The 19530-nt window shown below is 45.7% G+C and overlaps 1 protein-coding gene and 1 long non-coding RNA gene across 13 annotated transcripts in view; one reads left to right on the top strand and one right to left on the bottom strand.

The window, feature by feature from the left end:
* Nucleotides 1-1835, bottom strand: part of Arhgef28 (Rho guanine nucleotide exchange factor 28) — a 282273-nt gene extending 280438 nt beyond the window's left edge. For 3 of the 4 annotated variants that reach the window (XM_040729095.1, XM_040729097.1, XM_040729100.1), the window contains exon 1: nucleotides 1615-1835. In XM_040729095.1, the coding sequence (XP_040585029.1) occupies nucleotides 1615-1648 (34 nt within the window). In that variant the 5' untranslated portion in view covers nucleotides 1649-1835. Of the gene's footprint in view, nucleotides 1-1386; nucleotides 1533-1614 lie in introns of those variants that run through there. The other variant, XM_040729098.1, reaches the window with a different exon arrangement.
* On the top strand, nucleotides 850-18213 carry LOC106022648. 9 transcript variants are annotated; one of them, XR_005869985.1, is made up of 8 exons: nucleotides 1834-2911; nucleotides 3344-3469; nucleotides 3734-3803; nucleotides 9183-9267; nucleotides 9862-10125; nucleotides 15118-15286; nucleotides 17034-17087; nucleotides 17844-18213. It is a non-coding gene; the product is annotated as an uncharacterized LOC106022648 (long non-coding RNA). The 9 variants fall into 9 exon arrangements; XR_005869982.1 differs by having other exon boundaries at nucleotides 17030-17087; XR_005869978.1 differs by lacking the exons at nucleotides 17034-17087; nucleotides 17844-18213 and adding an exon at nucleotides 850-1321 and having other exon boundaries at nucleotides 2436-2911; nucleotides 15118-16874.
* Nucleotides 18214-19530: the final 1317 nt, after the last annotated feature.

Genomic DNA, 19530 nt, shown 5'->3' with positions numbered 1-19530 from the left:
TGCTCTCTGGTCTCATGTCGCATTAGCCACAACACTCCCAGAAGTCCCATACCCAAGAACTAGTTCTGTGCCTCAGTGTCCCTAACCACTAAGTATCAGGTGTGGTACTATACAAGTTCTATAGTCAAAATAATTGCACATAATCACCTATAAAGTCCACATCAGAATGTTACATTGGGATGCTTTTAGAGTACAACTTACAATATTCTCTTCCTTCAAACAGTCCAACGGAGTTAGCTCAACTATTCATGGAGATAAGACAAACACCCATTTGTTTTAACAACATTGACATAAAAATCCAAGACAGAGGTATGGAAACCTTCCCAGGCAAGGTTATCAGAGCTTGGATTATCGGGTCCAAAGCAGATCCCACTGAACCTAACTAGGGCGAGCCTTTGATTTCGTTTACTGAGACAGCTTCAGAGCCTAGGAACAGAAGAGGACAAACTACAGAAAAGCCTGGATCCGTTCTTTATAACTGTTTCTTGACTACTTGGTACAGAACCAGTGGCCAATCTCCACAGCTTGGCGTGTGTAGAGACTGGGACTCCAGCAGGGGTCAGGGAGCCAGAAGCGGGCAAACACAGATGTTGCCTTTCCACCGGGCCCACCCAGATGTAACCAATAGACAGGACGCTGTGGGCTCCTAAAGTAGTCTCCCTTAGAAACCTGACTGGTGTCTGGGAAACCAGAGCTGGGTTTCCTGGGTGGTCTGAACACCCAGTGTTCACAGGGCTCACAACAAGGGAGAATGCCTTCTCCACCCGTGACCCCTACCACCCACACTCCAGTATTCCAGGAAAACCGTTAAAACAAGTGCATGGGTTCCCACGGAATCCTAAAGGCCCCTCCCAAACAAGATAACCATAGATGCTTTTGTAAACTCAGTAAACGTTTTCACAAGAAATAAATGTCCTGAGCTTGAGACTGACCAGCAGTCTGGGGTCCCCCAAACACCTGAAACTCGGCCAGAAGCACAGATGGGAAGAAGGGACTCTGGCTCTCAGGCGCCCGCTTCTCCACCACCCGTAAGCCATTGATTTCCACCGCTCGAGAGGTTGAACTGCCTCACCCTCCGCACACTCCCAACCCCGGTGCCGGAGGAGCTGAGGGGTGGCTGCTGCCTCCTCCCCGGTGTGCTCCGCTCGGCAACTGCCTCCTCCGACCCCGCACCGCCATGCACTTGTTGCCATCCCCCAGAGACCAGGAGGCGGCGCCCATCCCTCCGGCTGCCCAGCCGGCAGGGTGCAACCCCTCGCCACCTCTGCAGACCCCTGCGTCCTCGGAGACTCTGAAGAAACTTTGTCCCCTGCGAACTCAGGTGGGCAAACTTCACCCGGGGCTGCGGGGGAGACAAGAAGGATGGCTCCCGCAGTCAGCCTTTACCTGGAGCTGTAGCCCGGGAGCGCCCGGAGCCCCGGCCAGGCGCTGTCCCCGCGGCCTGCCGAGGGCGACACGCCGGCCAGCGTCGCCCTGAGCGGGGAAGCCGGTCCCCAGCTGCCCACGCCCCTCCGCTCGGCTGGTCGCACCGAGGGGCGGAGCCGCCGCTCCCCGCTCGCCCGCCGCGCCCACAGCTGGGGCCGCCCCCGCGCCCCCCGGCTCCCGCCTGCCCACCTCCGGCCTGCCGAGCTCGCCGCCGCCGCCTCATCACATGGCCGCGCCCGCCACCGACTCCAGGAGGAAACCTGAAGCTGCTGCGGTTCCGCCGCCCCCTCCCTCCGCGGGGCGGCGACCGGTCGCCTCGGCTTTCCTCCCGCGGCGGGCACACAGTGGGACCTGCCGGGCCAGGGCAGGGTTGCACCCTAGCGGCGGCGCCCGCTCGCCCCGGGGGCCTCCACGCCCTGGTGGCGCCGGAGGAAGGAGCTGGCCTGTCAGCTCCTAAGGGGAGCAGCGCCAGGCCCTAGGGAGGCTTGGGTTGTCCTCAGCCCAAAGCCACCACACCCGGGACATAATAGCACCCGGGTCTGTTACAGTAGGAAGTACTATTTTAAAAGAAGCAACCCTCGTAATTCATGGGGATGGTGGATGTTACTCTGGTCCAGAGCTTTACAGCCTGGATTCCCTAGGTTTTTAGGCATACAGGAGCCTAAGTGGCATTTGGATGGATGGATGGATGGATGGATGGATGGATGGATGGATGGATGGATGGATGGATGGATGGATGGATGGATGATAGACAAACAGATAGATAAATAAAATTTAGGATTTTTTTTTGAGAAAGTCATAGCCACTTATACAATACTCAGCAATGTGAAGGGACCACCTTATCTTGCTGCACCTAATTACTGAGCACTGACTCAACTCCAAGGTAAAAATTCTCTCCATTGTATAGCTCATCATAAATTAGGTTTAAGACGGTCATTACAGCTTTAAAGATAAAATTATCCATCTGCTTTTCTGAAATTATCTTGAATATTGGCTTTGTTTTTCTCAAGAATATGTCTACATGAACATGAGAGGTGTGGCGGTCCCAAGAATCTGGACCACCAAATTCTCCAAATCAGAAGCAGGACCCCACCCTAACCATCTCCACCAGATGCCCTGGGCCACCCTCTTAAAGCTCCTTATTTAAACAGAGCCCGAGGAATGATGGGATAGCAAGAAAAGATGCCCAGGTCCTATCCCAGCACAAATGCTGCTCTTGCTTCCCCACCAAGGACCTGAAGATCAAGGACCTAACATTGGCCTTGCACTAGTGAAACCGGCACTCACGTTAACTGATCTCACATCGCTGAGCCATAGGCCCCAGAGAAGAGTCCTCTCCACTGAAGAATTTCAAGGTCCTGAAGATTTAAAAAAAAGCAATAGTATTATTTTCAAACATCAATATTTTCAATTTGAAAATGTCAACTGGAGATTAACTGAGTCAACACACCAGACAAAAACAGTCTCCAAGCTGGCTAACAGAAAAGTGAGTGAAAGAAGCCTTCCTTGTTGACCCTTTGTTGCTGCTGTCCTCTTATTTCATTTTTGTTTTACTTTTTCACTGATTCTGTAGTATAGCCAGACAAAAAGCAAGGGATTGTAGGAAGAGGAACAGGTATTGTAAGACATTACGCCAAGCCTCTTCCACACTAAAAAGAAGCAGACAGGGAAACTGTCACTAAAACTCTCAGCAGGATTGTAGATGAGGACATGTAATCCCACTAACTGCAGTTGCCTTGCCCTCCCTCAAGCACTGGGCTTGATCAATATTTAAATAAGTACTTGGCTTTCAACCGTTCTGGGTTCAAACTCTAAGCGCATGCTCTGGCAACTTGAAAAGAAGCAGGTGACTGCCTGAGGCAGGAAGATATCCCTTGTGTAAATAACCCTATGCATCTGATTGATTTCACTCCTGCAGACACAGGTCACTCAGGACGTGGATAGCACTGAGCTGGGCTGGAACCGCACGCACGTGTTGAAAATTCAGACAAAGCCTTCTATTCTCAGGCCACAGACAAGAAGTGCTCAGCCAGGAAGAAAGCAGGTAGGCAATTCTGCTGGCATTGCCCCAGCTTTCCAGGGAGTCCTCTGCAGTATCCCAGCTGGTCTGTCTTGTCTAGCAGTCCAACCTCCATTCATTCTTAACCTTTATACTATGCAGATCTCCTCCATAAGTCCCTTCTCCATTGTTCTGTTTTCTTCCCTACTCCGACCTTTGACAAAGAGTCGTAGTCTTATCACACAGAATAGCACTTGCCTATACTTGCTGTCATGGGCAGGACTATTAAAATTTGTACTCTGTCTCCAGGGTGCCCTTTCAAGGACAAAGGCCTGATGATCTCCAGTCCTGGCACAGAGTACCTGGGGAGTATTGAATGGTAGGTAGCTGTTTGTTTTTTATAATCAGCTATGCAGTATGGAACATGTCCATCACAATTTGCAAACATTAATGGATTAGAATTAGTCCCAATTCTATTATCACCTAGTAGTTTCCTATACTTTATCTCCTTTGTTAATAACTCTGAGAACATGAATAAGTAAGTCTGGGATTGGGCCATGAGCATTAAATGGCCAACCAATAGACAGTTCTAGTAAGTTTCATTGTCTTAAAAGAAAGCGTGGTCTGAGACGTTGGCCAGTTTGTCAGGGAATGGACCAAACTTCAGAATTAGAAAATGAATGACCTTGGGCACACACCAATCTTTCTAAGCCTTCATTTCATCATCTGTAAAATGGGAATAGTGTCTACAACCATCGTGAGCATTAAAGGCCTGGCGAATGAAGAATAAAATGACAAGGACACAGGAAATAGTAGCAGGTAATATTTCAGAGTATGGAACATCAGACATTTCCTTGTAAAAGAAGACTTGTGTAGCACCTAAGTATGTGAGTGTGTGTATGTCTGTGGGTGGTGGTGTGCGGGAGAATGCAGTGCCTGCAGAGTGAGAAGAGAGCTGCCCATCCCCCAGAAGTGACGCTGGGGTTTTGAGTCAACAGTGTGGATGCCGGGAACTGAACTCAGGTAGTCTGCAAGAGCGGTACTAGCTCTTCACCACAGAGTCTTCTCTTCAGCCCCCACTTAGAAGTCAGACTTGAGACCAGCCTGGTCTACAGAGCAAGTTCCAGGACAGCCTCCAAAACAATACAGAGAAACCCTGGCTCAAAAAAAAAAAAAAAAAAAGGTCAGACTCCTTGGTCCAAATTTAGGGTACACAGAGAAAAGAGGCTATCCTAGTTAGGGTGTCATTGCTGTGATGGAGCACCATGTCCGAAGCACGGGGTGGGAAGGGTTCATTCCGCTTACACTTCCACATCACTGCTCACCAGGGAAGGAAGTCAGGACAGGAACTCAAACAGGGCAGGAACCTGAAGGCAGGAACTGATGTGGAGGCCATGGAGGAGTGCTGCTTACTGGCTTGCTCCTCGTGGCTTGCTCAGCCTGCTTTCTGATAGAACCAAGGAGCACCAGCCCAGGGATGGCCCTACCCACAATAGGCAGAACCCTCCCCCATCAATCACAAATTAAGAAAATGCCCAACAAGCTTACTTACAGCCCAGTCTTATGGGAACATTTCTCAGCTGAAGCTCCCTCCTCTCTGATGACTAGCTTGTGTCAAGTTGACATAAAACTAGCCAGCACAGAAGCCAATCCTAACTTTCTTTCTAATGCTGTGGCGAGTGCCATAATGAAAAGCAAGTGGGGAGGAAACCATGCATTTGGTTTCCTGATCACAGTCCATGAAGTTAAGACAGTGCCCTGGGGCAGGAACTGAAGTGGAGGTCACAGAGGGACGCTGCTTACCGGCTTGCTTTTTCATATAACCCAAGACCACTTGCCAGATGTAGTACTGCCCACAGTAGGCTGAGCACTCCCAAATCAACTATTAAAAATTTTAAAACATTCTCCCATACACTCTACACGTCAATTTTAGGTAAGCGTTTTCTCAGTTGAGGTTCCCTTTCCCCCAGGTTACTCGAGCTTGTGTCCAGTTGGAGGGGAAAAAAAAACTAATAGCACAGAGGACAACATACTCACAACCAGGGGACAGGTCTCAAGTGAAACACTGTCCATGCACAAAATATTATTTACCTTCAGCTAATCCCTGGTGGCCTGAAACTCTAACATTAAAGATTTGTCCCACCCCTATTGCCACTATTTTTTTAAATAATGTTTAAAAATGAACTTTTTAAGTATACCAAGTAATGGGTTTCATTGTATATGGCGGGGGGCTGTTTATATTCAACGCAGTTCTCTCTTCTGTCTACATATTATCACCTTCTGGAAGTAAAAAGTCTTGACCCAAGGGCCCCACACCAGACCAGAATCTCCAGGGGATGGGACACAGGTTTGCAAGTTCCCCAGGGGATTCCAAAGTCTAGACCAAGTTCCGATCAGATGAAAGGGACTGAGTTTGTCACCAGTGCAGGAGGATGAGTATCAATCTTCAATGACACAAGGGTGAGTGACACAGCCCTCCCTTCTGTTTCTCCTGTGTTGGACAATCTGCTCAGAACTTGGAGTGTGCTCTGCTTCAGGAATGTGCTCACACAAGTCATGTTGGGACTATTGAAAGGTAAATCCTTATTTAACAACAGCTAAAGGCTGCAATGCTGCATTTCTGATAACCTTCAGAAGGTGCCCACCTGCCTGGTCTCTGGGCCAACCTCCAGCATCAATGTAATGGAGACTCAAACCAGGTATGGTAGTTCCTGCCTATAACCCCAGCACTTGGGAGGTTGAAGCAAGAGGCTCACCATAAGTTCAAGGTGGCCTGAGCTACGTAGTGAGTTCCAGGCCAGCCTAGACCATATTTAGAGAGATCCTGTCTTTTAAAAAGTCATGATAGAGCAAGGTGACAGTGGGCACACCTTTAATCCCAGCACTTAGGAAGCAGAGGCAAGTGGATCTCTATGAGTTCAAGGCCAGCCTGCTCTAGAGATGAGTTCCAGGACAGTCAAGGCTACACTAAGTTTCCCTATCTCAGGAAAAAAAAAAATCCATGCTAAACACCTGTAACAACCACACTTGAAAGGTGCAGGCAGGATTAGCCACCTGCCTTCCATACCCAGAATTGTTCTGGAATATGTTTATTTGGTGTTTTCCCCCTTTTTAAATTTAAATTAGAAACAAGCTTGTTTTACATATCAATGCCAGTTCCCTCTCCCTTCCCTCCCCCTTTGCCCCCCAGCGGCCCCCAATCCCACCCCCTTTCTGTTCCCCAGGAAGGGTAAGGCCTTCCATGGGGGATCTTCAAAGTCTGTCATATCATTTGAAGCAGGGCCTAGACCCTCAACCATGTGTCTGGCTGAGAGATTATCCCTCTATGTGGAGTGGGCTCCCAAAGTCCATTCTTGTACTGGGGACAAATACCAGAGGCCCCATAGATTAACCAGACCTCCAAACTGACATCCACATTCAGGGGGTCTGAAACATTCCTGTGCTGGTTTGCAGCTATCAGTCTGGGGTCCATGAGCTCCCCCTTGTTCAGGTCAGTTGTTCTGTGGGTTTCTCCAGCCTGGTCATGACCCCTTTCCTCATCACTCCTCCCTCTCTGCAACTGGAATCCAGGAGTTCAGTTCAGTGTTTAGCTGTGGGTGTCTGTTTCTGCTTCCATCAGCTATTGGATGAAGGCTCTAGGATGGCATTTAAGGTAGTCATTATCAGAGAAGGGCATCTAAGATAGCCTCTTGACTATTTATTGTTAGTTGGGGTCAACCTTGTAGATCTCTGAACATTTCCCTAGTGCCAGATTTCTCTTTAAACCTATAATGGCTTCCTCTATTATAGTATCTCTTTTCTTGCTCTCCTCTATTCTTCCCAACTCTATCTTCCTGCTCCCTCATGTCCTCCTCTCCCCTCCTCTTCTCCCCTTCTCTTTCTCTTAACTCCTTCTCCCCTCCCCCCATGCTCCCAATTAGCTCAGGAGATCTTGTCTCTTTCCCCTTCTCCGGGGGACCATGTATATCTCTCTTAGGGTCCTCCTTGTTTCCTAGCTTCTCTGGTGGTGTAGATTGTAGGCTGGTAATCCTTTGTTCTATGTCTAAAATCCATATATGAGTGAGTACATACCATGTTTGTATTTTTGTGATTGAGTTACCTCACTCAGGATAGTTTCATCTAGTTCCATCCATTTGCCTGCTAATTTCAAGATTCCATTGTTTTTTTTCCACTGAGTAGTACTCCATTGTGTAAATGTACCACATTTTCTCCATCCATTCTTCAATTGAGGGGCATCTAGGTTGCTTCCAGGTTCTATTACAAATAATGCTGCTATGAACTTGGTTGAACAGATGTCATTGTTGTATGAATGTGCATCTTTTGGGTATATGCCTAACAGTGGAATTGCTGGATCTTGTGGTAGACTGATTCCCATTTTCCTGAGGAACCACCATACTGATTTCCAAAGGGGCTGTACGGTTTGCACTCCCACCAGCAGTGGAGGAGTGTTCCCCTTTCTCCACATCCTCTCCAGCATAAACTGTCATTGGAGTTTTTTTATTTTAGCCATTCTGACAGGAGCAAGATGCTATCTGAGAGTTGTTTTGATTTGCATTTCCCTGATGGCTAAGGATGTTGAACACTTTCTTAAGTGTCTTTCAGCCATTTTACATTCCTCTACTGAGAGTTCTCTATTTAGTTCTGTACCCCCTTTTTTAGTTGGATTATTTGGTGTTTTGATCACTGTCTTCTTGAGTTCTTTGTATATTTTGGAAACCAGCCCTCTGTCAGATGCTAAAATTATACAATGGAAAAAAGAAAGCATCTTCAACAAATGGTGCTGGCATAACTGGATGCTGGTGTGTAGAAGTCTGCAGATAGATCCATATCTATCACCATGCACAAAACTTAAGTCCAAATGGATCAAAGACCTCAACATAAATCCAACCACACTGAACCTCTTAGAAGAGAAAGTTGAATGAATTGATACAGGAAACAGCTTCCTGAACATAACACCAGTAGCACAGACACTGAGATCGACAATTAATAAATGGGACCTCCTGAAACTGAGAAGTTTCTGTATGGCAAAGGACACAGTCAATAAGACAAAATGGCAGCCTACAGAATGGGAAAAGATCTTCGCCAACCCCACTTCTGGAATATAGTTGAATAGAAGCCGTCCACAAAAAAAGAGTTCTCAATGGCTGCTATGACAGAAAAAGCTTATTCCATTGTTCTATGTGGGGTGTGTGTGCAACTCATTGCAGGTGAGGGTCCTAGCCTTCAAGGTGCATCGGAAGGGGAGGATGTGTGCATGCGGGAGAGAGCGTAGGCTGCCAAGTGCATTGTAGAAGAGGGATGTGTGAACTAAAGGTTCAAGACCACCCAGGTCTACACAGCACAATCCTGTCTCAAAATACAACAGTGCAAAAACAAAGAAGAACAGAAGTTCAAAACAGACATAAGGGGCAAGCAGAGAAAAAGTCAATATTTGCTGTAAAAGAAGTCACTACTTCGGAATATTTTTAGTCAAGTAATAGTAAGTGCTAACTATCCACGAATGCATCTTTGAATAAAAGAGCAGACCATGGTTAGCCAGTCTTAAATATAAAATCTTTCTGACAGGGCAAGTTTCTATTAGGCAAAGCCTGTTTTATACCAAAGGTACTTTTCAAGGCCTACAAAATGTTTTAATTTCTCTTGAACTTGGAAGTAAAACACGAACTTTTAGGTCAAGAAAAAAGGTCTTACCATATAATATTACTATCTTTATCTGTAGTAGTAAATCATGACTTTTTTTCTTATGTTATTTTTTCAGGAGGAGGAGGCTCAGGAAGCTGAAGTGCACAGAGCCCACAGAAATCTCAGTGCACACAAGTTCTCAAAGTCCATGTTCATCCCAGGTAGTTAGAAAAGCCTGTAGACCTTCCTATCATGGCTGATATTTACATACAGCTGCTTGCATGAGTGGCAGGAAGATATTGGGGAAATTATAAATACACCCCTTGAGTGCAACCAACACTATAAATATACAGAGTTTGACAGTTCCCACACATGCAATTTGTGGAACACACGCACAAAATGTTGTTTATTCGACTAATCCCTAGGGTCTTAAAACTCTAACATTAAAGATTTGTTCCACCTGTATTGCTACTGTTTTTTTAATTTGTGACTGGTGGTCCTATCTGGACCCACTGTTTCCAGATTCTTGTTGTCTCAAGTCAAAGAATGAAAATACAGACGCACACAGATTACAAAGTGGGAAGGAAGCTTCATTCAGAAGCCAAGCAATAGTACCTTTCCAAAACTCGGTCGAACAGCAGAGGCCAACTGAGTGGACGAGCATTCAGGGGCGGAGGCATGGTTTGGGGCTTTGTTTTGTGGGCTCTGGGAGGAGGATGGGCTTGGAATCAGGGGGCTTGGGAGTGTGGTTCTCTGTTTTAGCTGACAGATTTGATTATATAAGGTTTTTTTTTCTCTCTGTTCTTTCCCACAAGGCATCCACACCATACCAGAGACTCTGCTCTTTTCTCAATTTCCCAAAAAGACTGTCTGGAAGTGCCTAGATCAAGCTGGACTTAAACTTGAAGTACTTTTTCTGACTGGCTCACCAGTGCTGGGATCACAAACATGTGCCACCAAACCTGGGCCTTGAAACACCAATTTTGATTGCTGTCTCTCATCTTTTGAGAGCTCCGGATCATTCCAACTTGTGAAAAGCCATCAAATCCTACCCGTGATCCACCCAACGAACCACTGAGGTTTGCAAAGAAGTCTACTGTAGGACAGGCTTTATCTCAGACTATGATTGTTTACTACACTGGTGTGTGTGTGTGTGTGTGTGTGTGTGTGTGTGTGTGTGTGTGTGTTTTCTCCCCAAATTGGCTACAGGTGACTTCCAGTTGTATCCTACTTCTTAAATATTAAGCCAATTTAAGACCCCCTGTTTGATCTCCAGGCATAACTCCACAAGACAGTTCAAAGAGATATTCTCAAATGCACACTGTGCCTATATATCTTCCATCAGTCATCAAATGTTCCAGAGTGTTCCAATGTGGGTGTGTAAGAGAGAACTACATGTACCCAATGTTTTTCCAATTCCCTAACACCTGTCCAACACTGATAGAAACATGTTAAATCTCAGCCTGAAGCAAGCTTTCATGGTTATATAATAAAAGCCCTTTTAAAGGAGCTGATAATTGAGACACTAACACCATTTTAATTAGGGTGGCACAACTAGTCACTGATTATACCTGTGGGAAATAATGGGTGTGCAACTGTCACATGGGCTGTAATTATATTGAAGGCTTCTGGTGACTGGTGACATGACAGATGTGAGAATGAGGCCCTGCTGCTCTGCTCATGATGTCATCTGAGCCCTGCTAAATGCATGTGTGGCTCTGGGTGCTCTTACTCACCACAGACGATCCAGTTCCTGTTTTCCTATTTACAAAGGGCAGGCAGAGGAAGGGACCAGAGAGGAAACTCCATAAACAAAATGAGGATGAATCTGTTTCCCTCCCACAAGAGTTATATAAAGTATTTTCACTAAGCTTTTCAAACTTCATTTGAATACATCTGATAGCTTCTAACATAGAATCTAAAATGAAATCAGATCCTGCCATAAATGGATCTCAGAACTTTTGTCTGGCCTACCTTAACTAACCTGCAGTTTCTGAATCTAAAGGAATAGAGTCAGGGTTAAAGGCAATGCACCAAAGCTGCTTTGTTACTGTTTTCCAGTCTGGAAGATCTGTGCCTGTTCACTTGGGATAGCTTCATCTCTAACCCTCAAAGAAGACAGGAGGGCAGATGAGTTTACAGAGGCGTTCACACTTCAACCCAACCGAACCAACTTAACAATTATATGTAATATGCAGAGGAAAAACTGCACACTTCTATAAGCACTCACATTGCAGAGAGACAGAGACAGAGAGAGAGAGAGAGATCAATTAAATAACCTAATAATATGCCCTAAGGGTTTGGAAAAACATGAAAAAGTCAAATCCAAATGACTGCAAGAAATAACAAATAAAAAAGTATTCTAATTGATAAGTAGACTAATGAACTAAATAGACAGTTCTCAAAAGAAAAAACAAGAATCCAATAAATATTTTTAAAAGTGTCCAATATCCTCAGACATCAGGGAGATGCAAATTAGAATCTCTTTGAGAGTCCATCTTGCGCCAATCAGAATAGTTAACATCAAGAAAACAAATACTAGTGAGGATATGGAGAAATAAAACCGTTAGTCCTTGCTGTTGGGAGTATAAAGCAGTATAGCTACTATGGTATTCAGTGTGGAGGTTTCTAAAAAAAACTAAATATAGAACTACCCTATGGCCTAGCTCTATCGCTCTTGGGAATTTACTCAGGGAATTCTAAGTCATATTACAGAAATGCTTGTACATCCATGTTAATGCCTGCACTAGGCACAATAGCTAAGAAGAAGCCTAGGCCACCAATAGTTGCACAGATAAAACAAAAATTTGCTATATATTCACGGTGGAATTTTATTCAGCCAAAAGAAGAAAGAAAAACAGAATCATGACAATTGCAAGAAAAATATGGAACTCGAAAACATTTAGCAGCCGGGCAGTGGTGGCGCACGCCTTTAATCCCAGTACTTGGGAGGCAGAGGCAGGCGCATCTCTGTGAGTTCGAGGCCGGGCTGGACCTACAGCCTCCAAAACAATACAGAGAAACCCTGTCTCGTAAAACAAAAAACAAAACAAAACAAAAAAAACATTTAGCTAAAGAAAGCAAGCATGACTTAGAAGAAAAAAGACTACTTTTTTCCCATGTGTGGTTCCTAGATTTTGATTTTTATTTATGGGGGGGGCAAGGGCCATGGAACTAGAAAGGAGACCACGAGAGGGGGCAGAAAGAGAGAAAAAGAAGGCGATTGAATTCATGTGACAGGGAAGCATAAGGGAGCTACTGGGGGGGGGGAGTGGCAGGGGGAGGAGGGCAAGAGAGGGAGGAAGTAGGGGAATCTTGAAGGATTTCTTGGGCTGCCAGCCTCCAAGTCATGGTACAAAGACTCGTTATTAATTGTGAATGCTTGGCCTTAGCTTAGTTGTGTTTCGAGTTAACTTTTTTAACTTAAGTCACCCATTCTATAAATCTATGTGCTGCTCCAAGGCTTGTTCACCTCATCTATCTATTGTTCATCCTGCTTTCCTCCTTCCTCTGTGTCTGTCTGTCTGGCCCCTGGCTGACAGACTTCCCTTTTCTCTCTGCCAACCACCCCGCCTATCCCTTCTCTGCCTAGCTATTGGTCACCCAGCTTTTAATTAGATCAGTCAGGTGCCTTAAGCAGGCAACACATCTTTACATAGTCAAACAAATGCAGCATAGACAAAAGCAACACATCTTTACATAGTTAAACAAATATTCTATTCTATAACAAAGTGGGTTTGGAAATGCCATAATGAAACCCATTATTTTGTATGTTAATTTTGAAAATTAAAAAGAAAAGGAAACTATAGCATTTTGCTTCAGGATTTAAAGCTAAGCCATGAAAAATAAAAAACTAAATAGTGTGTGAGGGAAAAAATTCTCATTAGTATATTGTGGAGGTGCACAAGAAAACTATGTATCTATAAACCAAAAACAAGTCACTGTGAAAAAGGAGTCATCAGAGGACAAGAAATTAAAAGTAGGAAATAGGAAATTTTAAAAGTTTAACACAGGGTTGATAATAAAGACATAGAAATGTCCCAGAAAGTTGTGTTGTTACTGTTTTTAAGACAAATGCACAAGACTGGAGATGGAGCTCGGTGGTACAACACTTGGCTTCCCATTTGTTCAGGGCCCTGGGTTGCTCTCTCTCTCTCTCTCTCTCTCTCTCTCTCTCTCTCTCTCTCTCTCTCTCTCTCTCTCTCTCTCTCTCTCTCTCTCTCTCTCTCTCTCTCTCTCTCTCTCTCCACACACACACACATACATGGAAAATATGAAATAATTTTTTATCAATATTAACCCCATTAAAAGAAATTCCAAGTGAAGAAAGGGGGATGATTAAAGAAAATTCTTAAGCTGAAAATTCAGGAAAATGTGTGTGTCTTCATCAGGGTTACTGTTGATTGCTGTGATGACACACCATGACCACGGCAAGTAGGGGAGGACGGGGTTTATTTGACTCACACTTCCATGTCACTGTCCATCACTGAAGGAAGTCAGGGCAGGAACTCAAGCAGTTCAGAAACCTGGAAGCAGAAGCTGATGCAGAGGCCATGGAGGGTGGCTGGCTATGCTTGCTTTCTTACAGAACCCAGGACCACCAGCCCAGGATGGCACGCACAATGGGCTGAGCACTCCCACATCAGTCACTAAGAAAATGCTTTACAAGCCGGGCGGTGGTGGCGCACACCTTTAATCCCAGCACTCGGAGGCAGAGGCAGGCGGATCTCTGTGAGTTCGAGGCCGGGCTGGACCGACAGCCTCCAAAACAATACAGAGAGACCCTGTCTCGTAAAAAAAAAAAAAAAAAAAAAAAAAAAAAGAAAGAAAGAAAGAAAAAGAAAATGCTTTACAGAAAGATCTGATGGAGGCATTTCTCAACCATGGTTCCCTCCTTTCAATATAACTTGTGCCAAGTTGATATAAACGTAGCCAGGGCAGTTTACTTCTAATAGATATTCAAGACCTGCGAAAAGTGTTAAGGTACACAGACAAGACTGTTTGCCCTCTGCAACACTTTTGAAACAGCAAAATTTGCAAACAGTGTAATTGTTCATATGGTTGTTTGGTTAAACTACATAACCTTCATCATGCAGTTGTTTTAAAATACTAATGTGAGGTTGGAGTGACCCAGGGGTGAGAGCACTTGCTGCTCTACCAGAGAACCCAAGTTTTGTCCCCAGCACCCCTATAAGACCATTCACAACTGCTGGTAACTCCAACTCCAAATGATCTCCAAATCTAGCCTCTGTGAGCACCTGCACTCATATACATGTACTCACACACAAATACACACATACACACATAATTAAAAATAAAGCAAATCTTTTTAAAACACACAATAAATATATAGCAAGGGGATAGAGGCAAAGATCCGTGGTCAAGCCCCCAGTATTACAGAGTGAAAAATAAAATGAGAACAGGGCGCTGTTTATGGGTGTCTGTGTGTGCTGTAGCAGGCCTAGAATGTCACTGACAAGGTATGGTGACCTCAGAAGGGAAATAGGTCTCAGGATTTGTGACCAACCACTAACAGTAGACATGAATGAATGAATGAATGAATCTGATGATTTATCCTATTCTATTAATCCACTGCCAACCTACTATAGTTCTCTTTTTTAATTTTTATTTATTTAATTTTTCATTTGTTTGTTTGGAAAATATCCACAAGCAAATCACATGAACATGTGAAGGTCAGAGAACAATTTGTTCTATCTTGTAGGTCCTGAGACTCGAACTCAGGTCGTCAGTGTAGGCAGCAGATGCTAGGCCTGCTGAGCCATCTCGCCAACCCCCTTCAACAGTCCTCTAGAGAAGTGTGTTACTCTTCAGCTCCGTCCTCCTCATCTGCAGTGTAGTGCAGACTTCTGGTCTTCGTGTGCTGATAGAATCAGCTTCTCTCCCTTTTCACCCATGTGCCAACAGCCTTGAAGGCACTGCTATAACAACAATGTTCACACTGTGCTGTCGTTGGTTGTCTGTTATTTTGCAGATGCAGTGGTTGAATAACGGGCAGTGTGGACTCTGCCATTGGACATAACTGGCCTTCTGCTTCTCTGCTCTTTTGACAGATGACTGTAACTCACTGAGTTGGACTTTCCTCACCCTTAACATGAAAACCCTCATAGGAGACTTGGCATCTTTGAGAGCTGTGATGAAGACTGGAGCCTGGCACTCAGCCAGAATTCTGACCACGGCCGTCCTCATCACTATTGCTTGTCCTTGCTGGGCAACAGTTAGGTAAGGGCAAGGTCTGCTTCCTTGTCTTTATATGATTCTCCAGTGTCTATACAATATTGATGCCCATTTTAGAAACCTGAATGTCACTTGGCAATCCTTTAGAAAAGCTCTGAGAAACTGGCATGAAAGCCAGGTTACGGGTCAGTGAACACCAGCCCCAGGTGGGCAGCTATAGGAATGAGACCGTTCCTGGGGTGGTGGGATTGCAGGATTCTCCCTGTGAGGCATTCCAGGGTTACAGACGTCATTGCTGCTTCTTTTCTGTGTTAATTTGTTGGAGCTTAATCTGCATTATTCACACTAGCAATGGTTCCTTCGGGTGGTCTGGTCAGAGGGCTTTGGTCGGGGGTTTCCTGATAAAACTCCTATGTGATGGTCCATTTTAGTAGCAGGTGTGGAGTTGCAGGCCTGCCTAACCAGTACCATTATGTGTCCATTAAGTGTTGTAGGAGTCCACCTGTACACAATAATGAGGCTCTGTGTCTTCTGTAGCTGCTGCAAACACTCCTAGGATTGTCACTTGCCTTGCCCAAGCAACATTTTTAAGCATGAGGCATAGCCCTACCTAAGTGTTTGGTGGCACCTCTCTGTGACTCCTCCTAGCGTGTCATCATTTGTCCCTCCCTACCTCCTGGCATACACCCACAGCAGCACTGAATTGCAAAGTGCAAAAGAACTCATTTCTTTTCTGATAGTCTGCATGAGCCCATCCACAAGCCCCCACCCAGCTGCTACCTGATGTTAAGCAGAGCCAACTGGAGAGCTGGGGCCCGGACAGGCACATCGCTCAGAGGCTGATTCAGCAGTTCTGCTGCACTCTGGGAAATTCCTCCTAGGGTGATCTGTTCAGTGCTTCTCCAATTTTGTCCTTGAGAAACACCAGTGTGAACGGTCCTCCCTTCCTAATAGCAACACTTACCAGTACCTTCTGGAGAGACACACTGTCCCTGGGTACCATTTTCAGCCACCTAGTCCTACCGAGAATATGTTACGGACCACAGCCTTGGACACGATACTGGTATTCCATAGTCAGCCATGATGTATACCTGGAACTTAACCCTCACCACCACACCAGGAGATGCCAGTCGTGGCTTAATGACTAGCAAAGCCCAGAGTTACACCCAGCTATCCCCTCTCCAAAACCCTGTGTGGCCTCATGTGGGGACTTTTAGAAAAATCTCTAGAGTCACTTTCTTATGAAGATCTAAGTAATTCAAGCTCCTGTGCAGACCACTGCTACCCTGATCCATCTGGCTTCACCACCAACTCCAGGTCCCCACCTCCTCTTCTGCTCTGCCAACACAAGTTCTGCAAACAATATTGCTGAGCTCAGTGTCTTCTCAGCCTCCTCCCAGCAGAGGCTCCTCAACCTGCCCATGCACGCCCATCCGGGGTAGATGTCACCAGCTGCACACCCCCTACTCTGTGCTTTCTTGACCCTCGGGTTTACTGTCCAGCATCCCTGGAACTGTCTCTGCCTCCCTCTGTCTACCTCAACAGAGCAGTCCCTAAGGTGATCCGGCTGGCTGTTCTCTTGGGTAACTGTCCACTGATTAAACGATGTTGGGTCTCACCCCTCTGCCCCTTACCTAACAGAAAAGGTTCATGCTTTGTCTCTGGTGTCGGGGGCGGGGGGGGGGGCATCTCGTAATGGGCCCAATGTCTCAAAAACCTTCAGACTCATCCCTTGCATTGTTTGCTACATCCCTGAGAGAATTGTATTCTTTTTCTCCAACTGAGGAGCTAGGACACCATGGTCTTCCTTAACACGGAAAAGATGCACTCCCATTCAGACTCCAAGGTGAGTGTGTCTGAGAAGAGTGGGGAGGGACTGTATTTTAAAACCCTTGATGGCAGAGTGCCTTTCACCTGTGTTGCCAACCGCATGGCAAAGTGTACAGATCATAAGCAAACAGCATGCCACAAGATGAAAGCCCGGAGTGGGAAAGCACCATTGCTCACGCCAAACACATATTTGCTTTTCTGTTGGCGCTGGAGTGCCATTGTTTCTCCAGGAGTGAAATGTGTCCTGTGGTACCATGCCATCCAAATCTGCACTCTGGCAGCAGGAAAAGGGGACTTGGTGCCACTTGTCCATTGCGAGGGCATGTTCCTCTAAACCGAAGGGTTGGTTGTGTGTGTGGCAGGGAGAGCTGGGGGCTGTCCTCCTCTGTAAACTGAGCAACTCATGTTTGAGGCAATAAAAAGGAAGTATCTACAGTAAGGGTTCAGAGAAGAAAAAAGGGCAGTCATAAAGCCTTGTGAGAGTCTTAAGAATGCCCATAATGGGCAGGAGACACAGCTCAGAGGTCAAACGCACGTGTTGCTCTTTCAGAGGACCCAGGAGCAAGACCCAGCACCCACATTACAGTTCAAAACTATAACTGCAGTTCCAGGGGGTCCCACTCTCTCTCCAGGCCTCCATAGGCACCAGGCGAACATGCAGTACACATGCATGCAACAAAACACTCATACACATTAAGTAAAAATAAATAATCCTAAACCAAAGAAACACCCAGTTCTTTACTCCAAAATAACACTCATTTCCCCCTCCGAGTCCTAGAGAACATCTCAGAAGAGGAGGCAGAGAGCGATAAGAGATAAAAAATGAGGGAAAGCGGCCTTCTTCCCCCTGGCTATGACAGAGCCACTGTAACAATGAACACGCAGCAGCTGCACCTACCTAAACAAGTTGAAGGGAAGCTTGAGAGGAGGTGAGCAGCAGCAGGGAATAAGAACAGGTAACGGGGGACTGTGGTCCTGATGCATCATAAACATGCGTGGATCTGTCAAAAAGAAAAAGAAAATTACATTTGCTCAGATCCATCCAGCTGTGCCTTACTTTTCAAAGCTTTGGAGGTATAAGCTAATTAATTACATATTATTTATTGGAAGCTATTAAAAGCATAATTTGAACAACCACTTAACCCTCATGCATGATAAAGCCATTTGTTTTCTTGATTAAATTAGCATCACATGACCTGAGATGAAAACATGAAACTGTGTTGACGTTGGAGTCAGAAATAAGTCACTGTTCCTAGAAGGGAGCTTTCTGGAGTGTTTGCGGCTAACACTAGACCACAGCACTTCCTGTCAGACATCTCACCCTGTAGATCCCCATGACCCAGTGACCCCATGATCCTGATGGAGTCTTCCTACCTGGAAGCCCCCGGCTAACTCCTGTGTTTTGGTCACAGTGAGTGATGCAGTTTACTCCGTCGATTCTTTTCATTTTTGCCTCTGTTGTCGACAAGCTTCCTAGGGTTAGAATGTTCCCACCTTGGGGTTCTTCTTCCCCGAGGGAAGTGAAATCCAACGAATCATTTTCTCCAGGCTTGGGCAGCTGGACCAGGCATGGGAGCTGGTTCTTCCACTCAGGTGCGTTCCTTCAGGACATAGCACCCAAAAGAATGCACCCACGGACGGGTAAAGGAAACCAGGGCTGTTTTTAAGCCATAGAGAAAGAAAGAAATCATGGCATTCTCAGGAAAGGGGACACAGTAGGGGAGGGGACATGATGCTAAGCAAAATAAGCTGTGCTTAGAGGACAAATACCACATGCTTTCTCTCACATACAAAATCTAGACTTACCTTTGTGTGGGGTCATGAAGGTAGAAAGGGTGGTATGAGAGGGGAGGAAGAGATCTCAGTGGGGAGGGGACGAAGGGGAGACATGGAAGTGGAGGAGAAAGCTGTTGGGGGAGGGGAGTGTCAACAGCAGGAAGGGGAGAATAAGTATGAAGTACAATGGCATTCTTGTATGAAAATGCATAACGAAAAATCGGTTTTAAAGATATTTCTGGGCTGGAGAGATAGCTTAGTGGTTAAGAGTACTTGTTCCTGAAGAGGATTCAGGTTCGAATCCCAGCCCACAAAGCTTACATATGCCCACAACTTCAGTCCCAGAGGATTGGCAGACTTGCTCATGATGCACAGACATATTTGAGCAAAACACTTACAGACGATGAATAAATCTAGTTTTTAAAGAAGATACTGCAACCTAGGAATAATTCTTGCAAGAGCAGAAGAAATACTGCCTCTGAGAACTCCCAAGACTCCATAAGCAGCATGGCAGAGGATCCAAGTACCCTTGAGTGCAGACCACAGGATCCCTGCCTGGTCCTGCATGGGGCTCTCCTGGAACAGCCCAGTGATAGATCTGGACACTGGCCTTAGTGTCTAGACGTCAAGCCAGATTCTACATCTCTGATGGAGATGTCACAAGCCTCTTGAATATCCTTTGG

This window comes from Mesocricetus auratus, unplaced genomic scaffold, assembly GCF_017639785.1.
Source record: "Mesocricetus auratus isolate SY011 unplaced genomic scaffold, BCM_Maur_2.0 Super-Scaffold_100020, whole genome shotgun sequence".
Lineage (NCBI taxonomy): Eukaryota > Metazoa > Chordata > Mammalia > Rodentia > Cricetidae > Mesocricetus > Mesocricetus auratus.
The sequence above is the reverse complement of the archived record's forward strand: the minus strand, read 5'-3'. Positions and strand labels throughout refer to the sequence as shown.